The following is a 17627-nucleotide window of genomic DNA, read 5'->3' as shown; positions in this document are numbered from 1 at the left end:
GCCCAAGCTAGCTCAGTATTTATCAGTCTGAAAGACAAAAACCTGTGCCCCAGTGATTTAATATGCATCCCATTTAAGATTAAAATTTAAGTTTTGAACATTGTATACTAAGATTTTCTTTGTAATTGAAAAGTACATATCCATGAATCTAAACAGACACTGATGCTATTTGAAGATGATAAACTGGCAAGAATAAATCCCAAACAAAAGCTGTTGAGGACAGTGATAATGTTTGATTTTTCCCCCCAATTGTGCCACAGACCCTTTCCATTTCCATTAGGTAACATGGGAATTATAAATTACCAGGATGTGTGGTGTGTTCTAGACCACAGAGATGGTGAACCAGAGAGGACCTAGGAATGTAACTGAAAAATTATATAGCATCAGCAGCAGACATGGTAGAGGTATACAGAAATCATCCTTTTGGTTCACTACTTTTGCTATTTCTCTGTTTTATTAAGTTCAAGAATTCCTGACTTCCCTGGCCCAAGAGTACCCTGGGTGTATGGAGCCAACTCCATGGAATTAAAAGAGTTATAAGGGGTTTCTTTCTTTCCTCTCTTCCCTCCCACCCTCCCTCCTTGTTTTGTAGAAAATGATAGTGTGTCCGGAAGCATAGTCTGTTCGTAAATTATTAACTCCCCACCCCAGCCCCCTTTATTGTTATTTTTGATGAACTGCATGAGCAAAACAGAAATATGTATGTTGCTACGGAGAAGCCTCCAATCAGGCCACTGAATGTTCCACCTGAGCACCTTAAATCGGTAGAGAAAAATACAAAGCCTCCCTTGGCCTGAAAAAACGAACATCAGTCTTGCTCTGGCTATACTAGAGCGAAGCCCTGCATGGTTGCAAATATATCTCGATGGAGACAGAAAGGGCTGTGTGCACTCACGCACACCCACAGAGCCGTCTTCACGGTGCCCCATTCCATCCGCGTCTCATCATTAGTAAGTTTCCGGTGTTAAAAAGTGAGAAATACAGCTGAGGTCACACCGAAGCGCCTGGCGCAAATACGGATGGGGCCCCACGCTAGGGCTGCACGTCGTGTCCACCCCTCCCTAGCCTGGAGAAGTCGTCACTCTAGAAGCTTCCCCCACCCCCTAAACTCGCAGCTCCCTTCTTTGTGCTGGCCTGCTCGGAACTGCCCCCGGGCAGCCAGCGGCTCGCGATCCCGAACGACGCGGTGGCCCCCCGCGTCGGCGGCTGGCGCCCGCGGGGTGCCGGGACTCCCCGCGCGCTCGGGGCTCCCCCGCGCCGGGCGGGGCCGGGCGCCGGGCCCCCTCCAGCGCCCCCTCCCCGGCGCGCTGCGGCTGGCGCTCCCCGGCGCCCCGCCTGACGCTGCAGCTGGGCCGGCGACTCGCCATTGGATTAAAAATAGCAGCGTCCCCCGCGCTCCCGGCCCGGGTGTCCGCGCCCGCCCCACGGCCCGCTCTCCGAGCCCCGCTCTCCGCGCCCGCCCCGGCTGCGCTCCGCTCGCCCGCACAGCCACCCGCCCGCGGGCGCCGCGACCACCGGCGGACCCCGCGCTCCAGCCCCAGCCCCGGCCCCGGCCCCGGCCCCGGCCCCGGCCCTCGCCGGGCTCCGCTCGTGCATACGCGGCCATGCAGCGCCGGGGCGCCCTGTTCGGCATGCCGGGCGGCAGCGGCAGCCGGAAGATGGCCGCAGGAGACATCGGCGAGCTGCTGGTGCCCCACATGCCCACGATCCGCGTGCCCAGGTCCGGGGACAGGGTCTACAAGAACGAGTGCGCCTTCTCCTACGACTCTCCCGTAAGTGAGGCGCTTCGGGGAGGGAGGCGTTGCCGGCGGCCCCGGGCGAGCGCGAGCCACCGACCCCGCGGCGCGGGAGGCTGGGGCCGAAGATGCGCCGCGCCGCCCGGGACCTCCGCCCCGCGCGGGAGAGCACTCGGGGTCGCTGCAGTTCCGCGGGCTCCGTGCGAGCGCCCAGCCAGGCTCTCAGGGCCCGGATCCCCAGCGGCCGCCCGGAGCCCCTCCGCCGTCGGAACGACAGATGCAATCAGAGTTAGTTCCCTGCCCTAAGCTGCACAGTTCACACGGCCTGCGCCCTCCCGGGGTGCGCCCGTGCTGGCGGCTAGATGGCAGGCAGGGCTCCCCACCCCTAGGACGCACACCGCGTTCCTCTTTCGGGAGGCGTTGGCTTTGCCCAGGAATCCCCACCGCTGGGCAATGGTGCTGTCCACACGGAGCGTCTCTCCCACCACTTCCCATTTCTCCCGGCTCTTTCTTGCCCATAGAATTTCAGAAGAAACCTCCACTTGGGCAGCAGAATTAGGGGACCGCTAGATTATGCTGGGTTGCCTGAGCCCTTCTCCCTTGCTCTTCCAAGTGAGTCACGTCGGGCTGACGGGCACCAGTAGAAATGATTTTAAGTTCGGTCCTGCCTGAGTCGTGACCTCAGAGACCCGAGGGGCAAATTTTAGGACACATCGCTGTGTTCCAGCCCGAGTTGTCAGTTGGCGGTGCTTCTCACCTGATTGCATTTAAACGGGTGAGGAGTACAGAGGGTCAATGTCCCTTTCAAGAGTAAAAATGGGCTTCAAAGTGACTCAGCTGTCTGGCGTTTATCATGTCATTTTGAGGACCAGGTTATTTTTATCCTCCCACTTTGGTCTCATGTGTCAGCCTGCATATCTCAGTGCACTGGGAGGCGCATGGACCCGAGGAGAGGCGGAGCTCACAACAATAGTCTAGCATGTTTTATTCACAAAAGATAGTTTTGATGTGGGTGAAGACCCACAACAAAACAACAACAAAAATAACCCAAACCAGTGGCAAAATGCCAATTTTTTCTTTATTACTTTGGGGGATGAGTTAGCTGTATTTAAAATATTTTTGTTTGGTATACTTTTGGGAACCCCATATATCTATACTATTACAATATCACTTAGAGGTAAAAATAAACAATTTGTTAATTGCCTGTTTTTAAATAAAAATCCCTAAATAGTGTAGTGAAATGATTGTATTTATTGTTTAGTGTAATAGATTAGTAATCTTAGTTACTCAGGAAGCTGAGATGTGAACATCGCAGTTGGAAGCCATCCTGGACAGGAAAGTTCATGAGATTCTGACTTTCAATTCACTATCAAAAAGTTGGAAGTGGAGTTGTGGCTCAAGTAGCAGAGCACTAGGGGCAATGGCTAGGCCCCTAGCTCAAGCCCCAGCACTGGTATAAAAAGAAAGCAAGAAAAAGGAAAGAAAGAAAAAGATGATACTTAGTGTATTGTTTTTCACATATTTAAAGTGCCATTATATTCTGAGAGCATCAGTGCCTTTATATCCTGAGATTGGCAAAACATTTGAGAACGCTGCTTTTAGAGGGTATGGCAGATTGCTTCCAGATATGGCAGAAACATGGGTCTTAACAAACATAAACAGTTCACAGACTCAATTCTGGGAAGAAGCGCGTGATTTAAGTCTTTTAGGATAGCATAATGTGTAATATGGGTAAAACAACTTACTTCATATTTCATGTGGGTTGCTCTTGAATTTTTGCCTACAAACTTATTATTGCATGATTTACCCCATTATAAAGAAGAGCTTTCTATGTGCCAGACACTGTTCCAGAAGGATGATGTCCACTGTAAAGTAATGATTTCATTTCTGTGTCCTTAGTTCCTTGGTGGAGACTGGGATTATTCACAAGGCCATTGAACCAGTGTATTTCAGTGGAGGATGACAAGGAAGGGTTTTATCAACAGATAATTTAAAGCACAGTGCCTGGTCATGTAAGATTTTCCCTTTGTGGTGCTTTCTTTAACACATTGTTGTGAATTCAATACACATTTCTGGAGTATCAAAAATTCTGGTTCCAGCAGCTCATACATACAACGGCTATAAGAACCAAACAGAGCAAAGTTTGTTGATGTCATGGACATCCAAAACAAATTCACAAGCATGGTGGGGCTGTGGTAGAGAAAGGTAAAAAACAATGAAGCACATACAAAAAAATAAGGTCTTGTTTTGGACACTTTTGAAAAGGTTCGTAGATAAAGATGGGTAGAAAGTAAAGGAGACCATCATGTTAGGCAAGTGACGTTACATATGCAAACACACTTTTTTCTTATTTGTTTGTAATGTTTTTGAAATAAAAATATTGACTTGGCAAGTAAGAGATAAGGTCAGAATCAGGAAAATAGATAAAGGGGCCCTGATTCCTGAAAAAAAAAGTTAGATTTTTATTTTATTATTTTTTTCGTGCGAGCAGTCAAACTCAGGGCATTTCAGATGCCCTGATCCATCACTGAGCTGTGCCCTCAGAACCTCGCCTTCATTTTGTTGTCAGTTATGGAAAGCCATTTCGAAATAAGGCCTTTTGTTGTGGGTGCTGGTATTGGCCTTTGAACTCAGGGCCTTGCACTCATGCTTGGCTTTTTTACTCAAGGTGGTTGCTCTACCACTTGAGCCTTTTTGCTGGTTAGTCAGCCCATGCTAGACCTCTGTCCTCAGACCTCAGCCTCCTCTAAGATTACAGGAATAGCGGCCAGCTAGGTAGTATACTTGAAAGTGGACATGGAAGGAAATGGAAGTCAGCTGTTTTTTGTTATGTACCTATTATGTGGCAGGCACAGTATGAAGACTGGCTGTTCTGCATCTTGGTTGGGTGTGAGCACCGACCGAGTGGAACATTGTGTAACTCATTGTAGCGTCCCCCATCATTTTCACGTAGGAGGAGCTCAATTTGAGGAAGATTTTTTTTTCTCTTTATCTATTTGGTTTCACCCTGGCTGGCCTTCCCACTTGGCTGTGTAGTTTATCACTCTGTGACTTGGTTCATCTCCAGAGGTTTGTTGTGCCCTTCCCAATGGAGCTTTATTCCAAGATTCAATTCCAAGAATTCTTCCTTTGTCATTTCCCTGTTGCCGCCACCTAAAGCATGTTTGTCAAACATCAATATGTTTATTTACCTGTTTCTGCCTTAAAATACAATCTTTCTGGAGAGTGGACACTTATTCCCAGTGGCTGGAATAAGTAATAGGAACTTCACGAGTGTATGAATTACATGGTAACACGTTCTACCAATGATTAGCTTACAGCATGTGGGTCCATTGGGAAAGGACTCACATGGGATTGTCATGTAAGATGTAGTTGACTTCAACCCTGGGGGACAAATGTGATAGTAATAAAGATACTAGCAAGGTTTGAATTCTAGTTCTGTTATCTGACTCTGTAATCTCTCTGGGTAACATTAGAACTTGATTCTTTTTTTGGTTTTGCACAATAAATGAACAAATATGTAATGTGTACCTGGGTAATTAGTGATCTTCCAATACATATTTACTTAAAAAAAGATGGAAAATCCAGGTACTGGTTGCTCCTGCCTATAATCCTAGCAACTCAGGAGGTTGAGATCTAGGGTTTAGGTTCCAAGCTAACCTAAGCCGAAAGGTCCATGAGCTGTTTATCTCCAATTAACTAGCAAAAAGCTGGAGGCAGGTGTAGTTCAAGTGGTAGAGTGTTTTCCTTGAACAAAATAACCAAGAGAGAGCATGAGGTCCTGGGCCTTAGTGCTGTGTCAGTGCTCTTTTGCTCAAGTCTAGTACTCTTCCACTCAAGCCATAGTGCCACTTCGAGCTTTTTTGGTGGCTAATTGGTGATAAGACTCTCACTGAGTTTCCTGCCTGAGCTGGCTTTGAGCTGAGATCCTTAGATCTCAACCTTCGGTGTAACCCATTGGCACCCAGTAGTCCCTGTGTTCTCTGTCTGTCTGTCTGTCTGTCTGTCTCTCTCTCTCTCTCTCATTAAGTAGGTATACCAAGGAGTTGCCATTTAACAAAGCAGTTTATGAATACAATATGTCTTGATCAATGTTACGGGGTAAGAACATTGAAAGTACCTGTATTCTTAACTAAGCAATCCCTTCACAGTCTGAGGATGAATAATATTCAGCCTAAGGAACAGACCACGTGTTGTTTATGTGTTCATCTAGTGATTTATACTTAGGCCCCTTCCACCTTTAGGCTCTAGTGAATAGTGCTGTAACAAACCTGGTGTATCTACCCTTTGCCCGCACTGTCCTACCTGTCACTAGTTCTGCTGAGGCTCAGGCCCTCATCATTTCTTGCCTGGCCCCTGCTAGAAGCTTCTTAACCAACCACCTTCCTTTCCATTGCTACCTGTCACTTTGTCCTTATAGTTATTTTCCTAAAACACATGTTTGATGATGTCACTTCCCTGACTACATAGTAGTGCTATTCAGACTTTAACATAGCTCATCAAAGCAGTCTACCTTGTTCATCAACTGTCTAAACTCTGACTCCTCTTTTTTTGCGCTCCATGTCTGCACCCCACTCAACTGTGTTATTTACCCTTGTTTTTCCCTTGGCCAGAATGTCTTCTTCCAGCTGGGTTTTGGTGGCTCCCACCTGTAATCCTAGCTACTCAGGAGGCTGAGATCTGAGGATCATAGTCCAAAACTGCTCCCTGCAATTCTTTGAGACTCTTATCTCCAATTATCTCCAATTAAGCTGGAAATAGAAGTGTAGCTCAAGTGGAAGAGTGCCTTGAGAAGAAAAGCTGAGTAAGAGCCTGAGGCCCTGAGTTCAAGCCCCAGTATTGGTGGTGTGTGTGCACATATGCACACACACACACACACACACACACACACACACACACACATTCCAAAAACCAAATCCCTAAAACCAACGTCCCCAAACCTCTCCCTGCTAGGAAATACCTATAGACTATCTACCAATCATCTATCTTACTGGAATGAACTCAGGTAGACACTCTATAGCTTGTACTGTCCCTATAGACCATCTTGCTGTTTATTTTTAGGATAGGGTCTCCTTTTCATAAACCAGCCTCGATATTGGTTATAATTCTCCTATCTTATTCCTGCAGCTGGGATGACATGCTGCCATGTCCAGGTATTATATGTGTGTGTGCACTAGATCTGAGGACCTGGGGTTTGAACTCAGGGCCTGGGCACTGCTCCCAAGCTTTTGCTTTTCTTTTTTTTTTTCACTCCAGGCTAGCACTCTACTACTGGAGCCTCAGCTCTGCTCTGGCTTTTTGGTGGTTAATTGGAGATAAGACTCTCACAGGCTTTCCTGTCTGGGCTGGCTGTGAACTGTGATCCTCAAATCTCAATTTCCTGAGTAGCTAGGATTACATCACCCCCCGCTTTTTTTCTGTTGAAATAGTGGACTCATGGAGTATTTTACAGAGGCTACTCTGGAACCATGATCCTGCCTATTTCTGCTCTCATCCAGTAATTCTTTAAAGCCATCTTAGGTATTTGTTATGAGGACTCTCCCCCAATCTGGCTAAACCCTTATTTTCCTTATTTGCAAAGCACTGTCTATGTCCTTACTGCAGATGGGATACAATTGTTGGAAGTTTTGAAACAGCTGAGGTGTGAGTGGAGAATTAAAGGGACAAGAGTAGAGGACCGAGAATGGCACCATTTGTGAACTTGTGCTGCTTTGCCCATGTCTTTCCTAATTTTCTGCTATTTAAAGCCAGGAGAATGAATTTTGGAGTAAAATGTTATTTAGAATAACAAATATGGTATTTTTATTTTATCAAATTATACTTACAGTGATGTTGAAGAGCCAGAGTGTCTCTGATAAATGTGCTGGATGTTTTGTGCAGCATGATTCTAGCTATCCCTAGGGGGCTTTGTAGAGGTGATCCTGTGTCCTGCCCCTCAGGGAGATGACAGGAGGCCTGGCCTCTACTGAAGTAGGCCAGGACTTACTCTAACATATTCATTGTTGTAGTGATCAGTGGAGAATGGCCCTTATCCCAAACCACAGTGAAGACATGAACAAGAACGCCTGTTTTTAGGGATGGAACAACAGGATAAAGCAACAATGACAAGAATTTAATGAATCTAAATGTGTGTTGGGGCTAGAGATGCTAATTGAAGTGCAAAATAGCATGTGCTTACTTTGACATGATTAAGAATGAAACATCAACACATATTACTATCCATGGAGAGGTTACCATGCACCTAGCAGGTGCTTTAGTAGGCAGAGGGGATGTGAGCATTTGGGACGGAGCAGGGAGTCATGAGCAGGAAGAGTGGGACGTGAATCTGCCATAGTGGAGTACGTGTGCTTTCATTTGTCAATCAAATACAGTTTTAGGTGTTTTGGGCTATGGGACTTGAACTCAGGTCCTAGACATGGTTCCTGAGTCTTTTTTTTTTTTCAAGGCTAGTTTTCTACCACTTTGAGCCACAGCTCTACTTCTGATTTTCAGGTAATTAATTGGAGATAGGAGTCTCGTGGTTTCCTTCCCAGTCTGGCTTTGAACCACAATCCTCTTATTTCAGGCTTCTGAGTAGCTCAGATTACAGGTGTGAGCCATCAGCACTGGGTAGTCTTAGGTGTCTTTATGTTCATCATCTTGTTTAATTGTTACAGTGTTATAGGATATAGTTACTGTTCTTGCTTGTTTTATATGTGAGGGTGCTGAGTCAGAGAGGTTAGATAATTTGCTCAAGGACTTTAAAAAATGATGCATTACATAAATGGGAATAATTAAGCACTGATGTGTTATGAAGATAGATTCTAAAGTACTAATATATTTAAGGGTTTCGTGCGTGTGTGTGTGTGTGTGTGTGTGTGTGTGTGTAATGGTACTGGTATTTGAATTCAAGGTCTCACACTCACATTTGGCTTTTTCTGCTCAAAACTGGAACTCTGCTACTTGGCTTCATCTTTACTTTGGATTTTTTTTTTTTTTTTTTTTTACTTAAATAATTTATTTCATTTATTCTCTTATTCTTTTTTTTTTCTTTTTTTCTTTTTTTCTTTTTTTTTTTAATTTTTTTTTATTATCAATTGAACATAAATTTTTTTTTTACAAGGTGCTGTGCAAAGAGGGTGCAGTTACATAGTAGGGCATTGTGTACATTTCTTGTGATATCTTACAACCTGTTTTCCCATCCCTTGTCTAGGTCAGGTAGACCCATATGCAGTATACAATGTATCAAGCACATATACAGTGTTCACAGACTTGGTCTCTACTGTCTCTCCATCTCCCTTTGTTAACAGTCATATATCAGGGAGATCATGCCCCTTTGTTTTCTGTGTTCTAGGCTTGTCTCACTCAACATTATTTGTTCGAGTTCTGACCATTTCCCTGCAAATAACAATATTTCACCATTCCTAATCGCTATGTAGTATTCCATTGTGTATAAGTACCATATTTTTTGGATCCATTCATCTGTGGAGGGGCATCTGGGTTGTTTCCAAATTTTGGCTATTGTGAATTGTGCTGCGATAAACATGGAAGTACAAATGTCCTTTTGATATCTTGGGTTTTGCTGTTTAGGATAGATGCCTAGGAGTGGTATGGCTGGGTCATAGGGTAGGTCTATATTGAGCTTTTTGAGAAACCTCCATACTGTTCTCCAAAGTGGCTGTACTAATTTGCACTCCCACCAACAATGGAGAAGGGTTCCTCTTTCCCCACAGCCCCTCCAGCATTTGTTGTTTCCTGAGTTCAGAGTATAGGCCATTCTAACTGGGGTGAGGTGGTATCTCAGGGTTGTTTTTATTTGCATTTCCTTTACTAGCAGGGATGTTGAGCATTTCCTCATGTGTTTCTTTGCCATTTTTATATCTTCTCTTGTGAAGTCTCTCTTTAGCTCTTTTGCCCATTTCCTAATAGGTTTATTGGGCTTGGAGGGGCTTAGTTTTTTGAGTTCTCTGTAGATGACAGATATCAGGCCTTTGTCTGTTGCTGTGCTGGTAAATATCCTTTCCCATATCGTTGGCTGTCTTTCTATTTTGGTGGCTATGACCTTAGCTGTGCAGAAACTTTTTAATTTGTAGTAGTCCCATTTGTTGAGTCTTTCCCCTATTTGTTGTGCGCCTGGGACTCTATTCAGGAAGTTCCTTCCTGTGCCTATAAGTTCTAGTGTCTTTCCTACTCTGTCCTTCAGTAGTTTCAAGGATTCAGGTCTGATGTTGAGGTCCTTGATCCATTTTGAGTTGATCTTGGTGCATGGTGATAGGCTTGGGTCTACTTTGAGTTTTCTGCATATGGCTGCCCAGTTCTCCCAGCACCAGTAGTTGAAGAGGCTATGTTTATTCCATTGTATGTCTTTAGCTCCTTTGTCGAATATCAGTTGGCTGTAAGAGTGCGGTTTTATTTCTGGGTCTTCAATTCTAATCCACTGGTCTTCCGATCTGTTTTTATACCAATACCATGCTGTTTTTGTTATGATGGCCTTGTAGTAGAGCTTGAAGTCTGGTATGGTGATACCTCCTGCACTATGTTTTTTGCCTAGAATTGCTTTGGCTATTCTAGGTTTTTTGCTGTTCCATATGAATTTATGGATTGGTTTCTCTATTTCAGTGAAGAATGTGGCTGGGATTTTGATAGGTATTGCATTGAATTTGTATAACAATTTGGGCAGTATGGCCATTTTCACTATATTGATTCTGCCTACCCATGAGCATGGGAGGTCTTTCCATCTCCTTGTGTCTTCTTTGATTTCCCTTATTAGATTTTTGTAGTTTTCATTGAATAGGTCCGTCACGTCCTTGGTTAAGTTGATCCCTAGGTACTTTATTCTTTTTTTGGCTACTGTAAATGGAATCGTTTCCATAATTTCCTTTTCTGTTTGTCTATTGCTGGTGTACAGAAAAGCTGCTGACTTTTGTGGATTGATTTTGTATCCTGCTACTTTGCCAAATTGGTTTATTAGATGTAGGAGTTTGGGTACTGAGTTTGTTGGGTCCTTGAGATATAAGATCATGTCGTCTGCGAATAGGGATAACTTGATTTCTTCCTTGCCGATGTGGATCCCTTTGATGTCCTCCTCTTGCCTTATTGCTATGGCTAGGGATTCCAGTACTATGTTGAACAGAAGTGGGGAGAGTGGGCATCCTTGTCTTGTTCCTGTGTTTAGGGGGAATGATTTAAGTTTCTCTCCATTTAATATGATATTAGCAGTTGGTCTGTTGTATATGGCTTTTATTGTTTTGAGGAATGTTCCATCTATTCCTGTTCTCTCCAAAGCTTTTAATAGGTATGGATGTTGTATTTTGTCAAAGGCTTTTTGGGCATCGACTGAGATAACAATGTGATTCTTGATTTTAGTTCTGTTTATGTGGTGAATTACATTGATTGATTTACGGATGTTGAACCATCCTTGTGACTGAGGGATGAAGCCTACTTGGTCATGATGTATGATATTCTTGATCACTTTCTGGATCCTGTTAGCTAATATTTTATTGAGGAGCTTTGCATCTGTGTTCATTCGTGATATTGGTCTGTAGTTCTCTTTTTTTGTTGGATCTTTGCCTGGTTTGGGGATGAGTATGATATTAGCTTCGTAGAATGAGTTCGGGATTTTTCCCTCCGTTTCTATTTCGCGGAAGAGTTTGAGGAGTATTGGAATTAGCTCCTCACTAAAGGTTTTGTAGAATTCATTGGTGAATCCATCTGGGCCTGGGCTTTTCTTAGTAGGGAGGTTCTTGATTACCTCCTGTATCTCACGGTAAGTTATTGGTTTATTTAGTTGATTTATTTCTTCTTGGTTCAGTTTGGGCAGTTTGTACTTCTCTAAGAATTGATCCATTTCTGTAAAATTATTGTTTTTTGTTGAGTAGAGGTTTTGGAAATAGCTCCTTATGATTGTTTGAATATCGTGTGTATTTGTTGTAATTTTTCCTGTGGAGTCCCTGATTTTACGAATATGAGTCTCTTCTCTTCTTTTTTTTGTGAGTCTTGCAAGGGGTCTGTCAATTTTGTTTATTTTCTCAAAGAACCAGCTTTTAGTCTTATTTATTTGTTGAATGGTCTTTCTATTTTCAATCAGATTTATCTCTTCTTTAATCTTTGTAATCTCTCCCCTCCTAGTCGTTTTAGATTCTGTCATTTCTTGTTTCTCCAGTTGTTTTAGTTTCATCGTGAGGGTATTCACCTGCTCTGCTTCCATTCTTTTAATGTGGGTACTGAGTGCAATGATCTTGCCCCTCAGTACTGCCTTAGCTGTGTCCCATAGGTTTCTTTGTGATGTGTTTTCTTTGTCATTGTGGCTTATGAATTCGTTGATTTCATCTTTAATTTGATCTGTGGCCCAAGTGTTGGATAGCAGCGTGGGGTTTAGCCTCCAAGAGTGTGTATAGGCTCTGTGGTATCCTTTGTTGTTGAGGGTTACCTTTAATCCACTGTGATCAGATATAATACATGGGATGATGTCAATTCTTTTGTATTTGCTGAGGTTCTTTGTGTGGGCTATGACGTGGTCTATTTTGGAATATGATCCATGGGCTGCTGAAAAGAAGGTGTATTGGGTCTCTGTAGGGTGGAAGGTTCTATATAGGTCTGTTAGATCCATTTGGGCAATGGTGTTATTTAGGTCCTCAGCTCCCTTACTAATCCTCTGGGTGTTGGATCTGTCTCTTGGAGAGAGAGGAGTATTAAAGTCACCCACTATGATTGTGTTTGCATCTATCTTGCTCTGTAATTCTGTGAGAATTTGCTTGACATATGTCGGGCCTCTTTTGTTCGGTGAGTATACATTTATCACCGTGATGTCTTGATTCTGGATTTTTCCTTGTATCAATATGTAGTGTCCTTCTTTGTCTTTTTGAGTGGACTTTAAAGAGAAATCCAGCTTGTCTGAGATCAGGATGGCTACACCTGCCGTTTTGGTGGGTGCATTTGCTTGGTAGATCTTGCTCCATCCTTTCATTCGAAGCCTGTTTTTGTCCCTTGCTGTAAGGTGGGTCTCTTGTAGACAACAGATGTCAACTTTTTGCTTGCGGATCCATTCTGCCAGTCTGCTCCTCTTGATCGGGGAGTTTAAGCCATTTATATTTAAAGAGATCAAGGATAAGGGTGTTTTTTCTCCTTCCATTTTCTTGTTGGGCTGTTTTTTCCTGTTGTTTTTTTTTTTCTTCTTGTCTTTAGTGAGCTTGTGTTTCTGCTGGACTTTGGCTATTGAAGTTTCTTTCTGAATCTGTCTGTGTGTCTTTTACGATCTCTGTTGGGTGGGCTTCCCCTCTTAATATTCGCTGTAGGGCTGGTTTTTTATTCACATACTCCTTTAGCTCCTCTTTGGTGTGGAAAGATCTGGTTCTCCCTTCGAATGTGAACTCCAGTTTCGCTGGATATTTGATCCGAGGTTGTAAATTGTTATTCTGAAGTACTTGGATGGTGTTCTTCCACTCACTTCGAGCTTGGTAAGTTTGTGTGGATAAGTCGGATGTTATTCGAATCCTCTTCCCATTGAAAAAAGTTTCCTTCTTCGCTTTGGCTGAATTCAGAATTTGCTCTTTAATCTTGAGGTCTGTAGTCTTGAATATTATGTGCCTTGGGGTGGTTTTCCTGGGGTCTGGCCTGCCAGGTGTCCTATAGGCTTCGGTTACCTGGATGGGGTCCCCTGTGAGATTGGGGAAGTTTTCTGCAATAACTTTATTGAGAACATGATTAAGCCCTCTGCTCTGATATTCGGCTCCTTCTTCTATTCCAATTATACGCAGATTATATCTCTTGTCTTTGTCCATTAGTTCCTGGAGTAATCTTCCCTGAAGCTTCACCTTTTCTTGGAGTGTGGTCATTTTCTGGTTGTTGTCAGCTGCTTCATCGTCCAGGCGAGAGATTCTGGATTCCATATGGTCCACTCTTTGTGTTATGGTTTCAATTGCGGAGTTTATGGATGTCAGAGAGCTATTCATGGTTGTCATATCAGCTCTGATCGTGGAAATTTCTTCCTTTAAAGAGTTGTATTTTAAATCTATTTTTTCATGCATTTCAATTCTCAGGGTGTGGAGATTTTCTTTAAAGGCGGCTTGCATTGTATCCATTTTTGCTTCCATTTCTTTAAACGAGGCTTGCATTGTATCCAGTTTTGCTTCCATTTCTTTCTTGGCTTCCTGGGTGTCCTTCCAGATTTCCGCTCTAAACTCCTTGTTTTCTGATTTCATTTCTGACGGTTTCGATCATTCCTGTTAACATGTCCTCATTTGCTTTTTTATTCTCCATCTCCTCTCCAGTCGTGCTGCTTTTTGGAGCTGGCGAGTTGGCTTGTCCTTTGATGAACTGAGTTATGTTTCTTTGTGATTTGCGCATCTGGAAGTCTGTGTAGATCTTCCCTCCCTTCTGTGTAGGCGTGTCTGCGTCAGCAGGTGCTGTCGCTGTGGCCCCGCCCACCAGTGCAGGGCACGCCTATCAGAGCGGGCGCTTTCGCCGGGGCCCCGCCCTCCTGTGCACTGTGAGTCCCCTACAACAGGCACTTAAGTGGGGTCTGCCTCCCAGAGCGAGCCCTGGGTTGTTGGGTTGTGCTTGCGCCCTCCCGCGAGTCCGTTGGGGGGGGGAAGCAGTATGTGTGGGGCCCAGTGGGGTCGACTGTCCGGGTGTGGCTTGGCACCCTCAGACCTCGCCTCCGCTTCCAGGAGGGGGAACGAGATCAGGCTCAGGTGACCCTGCTGGGCTGGTATTGCCCACCAGCGCCTGTGATTTTAGTTGTAAGAGTCCGCAAGGTCTAGGCGCCTCGGGTGGGGCTTGCCCTGCCGGCTGTCCCTGGCCCCTGTTGGGAAGGGGACGGGGCCGGTTCTGCCAGTTCAGGAACCTTTGGGGGCTTGGGGCTGTTCCGCCCTTCCCCTGCTAGACTGGCTTCCCAGTGCCTGCTGGGAGCTTCCCGCCTGATTTGGGGAATCTTTGTTCCCACGGGAGTGGGGAGGGGGAGGGAGGGAGATATATCGTCTTTGTCGGGCTTGGGTCTCCCGTTGGGGGAAGGGATTATGGGGGACTCACTTTTGCTGCTTTGTGTGTGTGTCCCGCACCGCCGTTGGCCCTTCAGGGGTTGGCGAAGTGTCGTGGTGGCTCCCCCGTTCCCTCTTTCTGCCGCGCTGGGTTCCCTTGTCCGAATCCGGTGTGGACCCGAACTTCTCGTCGCTGCTGGGTGTGTCTTGGTCCGCACCCTGCTTTGTGTCCGTGGGGTCTCCCGCTATATGGATTCTGCGCTCCTGGCAGCCTGTCTGCCGATCGCCGGGTTTCCCTTCTGGATTTTTTTTTTGAGATAAAGAGTCTCGAAGACTTTTTTGTCTGGGATGGCTTTGAACAGCTATCCTCTTCAGATTCTAGTTTCCTGAGGAGCTAGGATTACAGGTATGAGCCACCAGTGCCTGAGTAGGACATTTAAGTTTTAACACTGTGATAACTTAAAATACATTCCTGGAGATTTCAGTAAACCTGGATGAGTCCCGGATTGGACAAGTGGGTGGTGCCTGATTAGGTGGCATTGGAGGAGTACAGAAGGGTATGGTGGGGCGAAGCCCTTTTTCCATGGGGTGCGAGAGCACACTATTTTGGGAAGGAGGCTCACTGGGAGACTGTATTGTAAGGTCACTTCTCTGATGGTGCTCATTTACTGCTGCTGTAGTGCGAGTGGGTTTGGGAATAGCTTGGGAGGTGGGAGACACGAAAAATGTTGATCTAGGAGGCTACCACAGTAGTGGAGAGGAGCATTTTCATTAGGTGCTGATACATAGAGTTTGAGTGGTGGTGCTAAACCCAATAGAGAATTTGACGAAAGATGTCAACTTAGTGATGGAATATAGACTATGTGAAGGAAGGGGGGAGGTAACGAAGACTTCATGAGTTGTAGTCTTGGCGGTGCTACAGACTGCTGCACTGGTGGCTCATGCCTATGATTCTAGCTACTTAGGAGGCTGAGATCTGAGGTCACATTTCAAAGCTAGCCTGGACAGCAAAGTCCATGAGTCTCCTACCCCAAATTGACTAGAAGAACTGGAAGTAGAGATGTGGCTCAAGTGGTAGATTACCAGTCTTGAGTATATAGCATTTCAGAGTATGCAGTGTAGTTGAGAAAGGTGAGGTAATAAATGAGAGTGAGGGAAAACTGGGAATGGTAGCAGACCTGAGCAGTTTGGGTTTGTATTTCAAGCCCCCAGTTTAGAGACTGTGGATTTGTAAATAGCTCCTCCATTTGAGGGACATGGGTCCTATGTCTGTGCTATTATGATCTTTTCTCCACTTTGGAGGAATCAGTGACCAGTACATATTTCTTAGTTTCCTTCTGACTGACTCAAGTTGCAGAGAAACTCTAGAGCTGGGACAGGAGCCTAGGAAAGTATTTCCTCCATGAATGAGGAGCTTGAACAGGTCCACACAAGCCATGATAATTAGAAATATATGGCCCTTAACTGTTTCATGAAATAAAATGAATCTAGAGTAAATTTGCTACATATGTACTGCACAGTCCTCAGAAGGCTGAATATAGAACTCCCCTATGACCCAGCAGCCCCACTTTTGGGTATCTGTCCAAAAGAACACAAAAATCACAGTAAAGCCACCAGCACAACAATGTTCATCTCAGCGCAATTTGTCATAGCTAGAATCTGGAACCAACCCAGATGCCCCTCAGTAGACGAATGGATCAGGAAAATGTGGTACATATACACAATGGAATTTTATGCCTCTAACAGAAAGAATGACATTGCCCCATTTGTAAGGAAATGGAAGGACTTGGAAAAAATTATACTAAGTGAAGTGAGCCAGACCCAAAGAAACATGGACTCTATGGCCTCCCTTATTGGGAATAATTAGTACAGGTTTAGGCAAGCCACAGCAGAGGATCATAAGAGCCCAATAGCTATACCCTTATCATCACATAAGATGATGCTAAGTGAAATGAACTCCATGTTATGGAAACAATTGTTATATCACAGTTGTAACTACTTTCAACTTCCCATGTGTATGTGTAGCCTCTATTATTGACGATGTTCCTGTATCACCTTCCTGTGGTTGTACCTACACTATCTCTGTAATCTTATCTGAGTATACTGGAAACCATGTATACTGGTATTAGAACTAGGAAATTGAAAGGGAATACCAAAATTGAGAGACACAGGGTAAAAAAAGAAAAACAACTATAAAAGCAATACTTGCAAAACTGTTTGGTGTAAGTGAACTGAACACTTCATGGGGTGAAAGGGTAAGGGAGGGGGGGTATGAGGGATGAGGTAACAAATAGTACAAGTAATGTATCCAGTGCCTAACATATGAAACTGTAACCTCTCTGTACAACAGTTTGATAATAAAAATTTGGAAAAAAATATGTACTGCACAGTGATTGGCCAGAGGCTGAAGTTTCTTTCAATTAAGGTACAATTATGAAAACTTTCTACTAATCAAACCATTATTACTGTGCTTGTCACCGCTTTGGTTGTGGCTGTCAAAAGTAGTGACTTGAGATGTCCATAGCAATTCTTAGAAATAGGCTCAGTGAACCGGATGCTAGTAGCTGATGCCTGTAATCTTACTAACTCAAGAGGCTGAGATAGGAGGATTGTGGTTTAAAGCCAGCCCAGGAAGAGAATTCCAAGGTACTAATTCCCAAATAACTAACAAAAAACTGGGCTGGAGGTTTGGCTCAAGTGGTAGAATGCCATCTGGAAGCAAGCAAGCTTAGCAAGAGTTCAAGGTTCTGAATTCATGAAAGAGCAAGGAAAAAAAGAAATGGCTTTGGTGGTCTGCTAGTGGGATTAGTGGTTGGACAGGAGACAAGAGAAATAGAGGATGTAAACATTGAGCAGGAGTGTTGGGGAGGCTAGGTGGGCATGGTGGGGGGTAGGGGAGTAGGAGGTAAGTATAAGATGCTGGGTAATGTAATCT

General features: G+C 44.5%; 1 protein-coding gene across 1 annotated transcript in view; it reads left to right on the top strand.

Moving 5' to 3' along the window:
• Window positions 1-1513: 1513 nt before the first annotated feature.
• Usp13 (ubiquitin specific peptidase 13) overlaps window positions 1514-17627 on the top strand; it is a 126051-nt gene continuing 109937 nt past the window's right edge. Inside the window, 1 exon segment of the mRNA XM_048347066.1 lies at window positions 1514-1772. Coding sequence (XP_048203023.1) covers window positions 1605-1772 — 168 coding nt within the window. The 5' untranslated portion in view covers window positions 1514-1604.

This window comes from Perognathus longimembris, chromosome 5 (assembly GCF_023159225.1).
Source record: "Perognathus longimembris pacificus isolate PPM17 chromosome 5, ASM2315922v1, whole genome shotgun sequence".
In the NCBI taxonomy this organism is placed as follows: Eukaryota; Metazoa; Chordata; class Mammalia; order Rodentia; family Heteromyidae; genus Perognathus; species Perognathus longimembris.
Note: the sequence above shows the minus strand (reverse complement) of the source record. Positions and strands in the feature narration are given on the sequence as shown.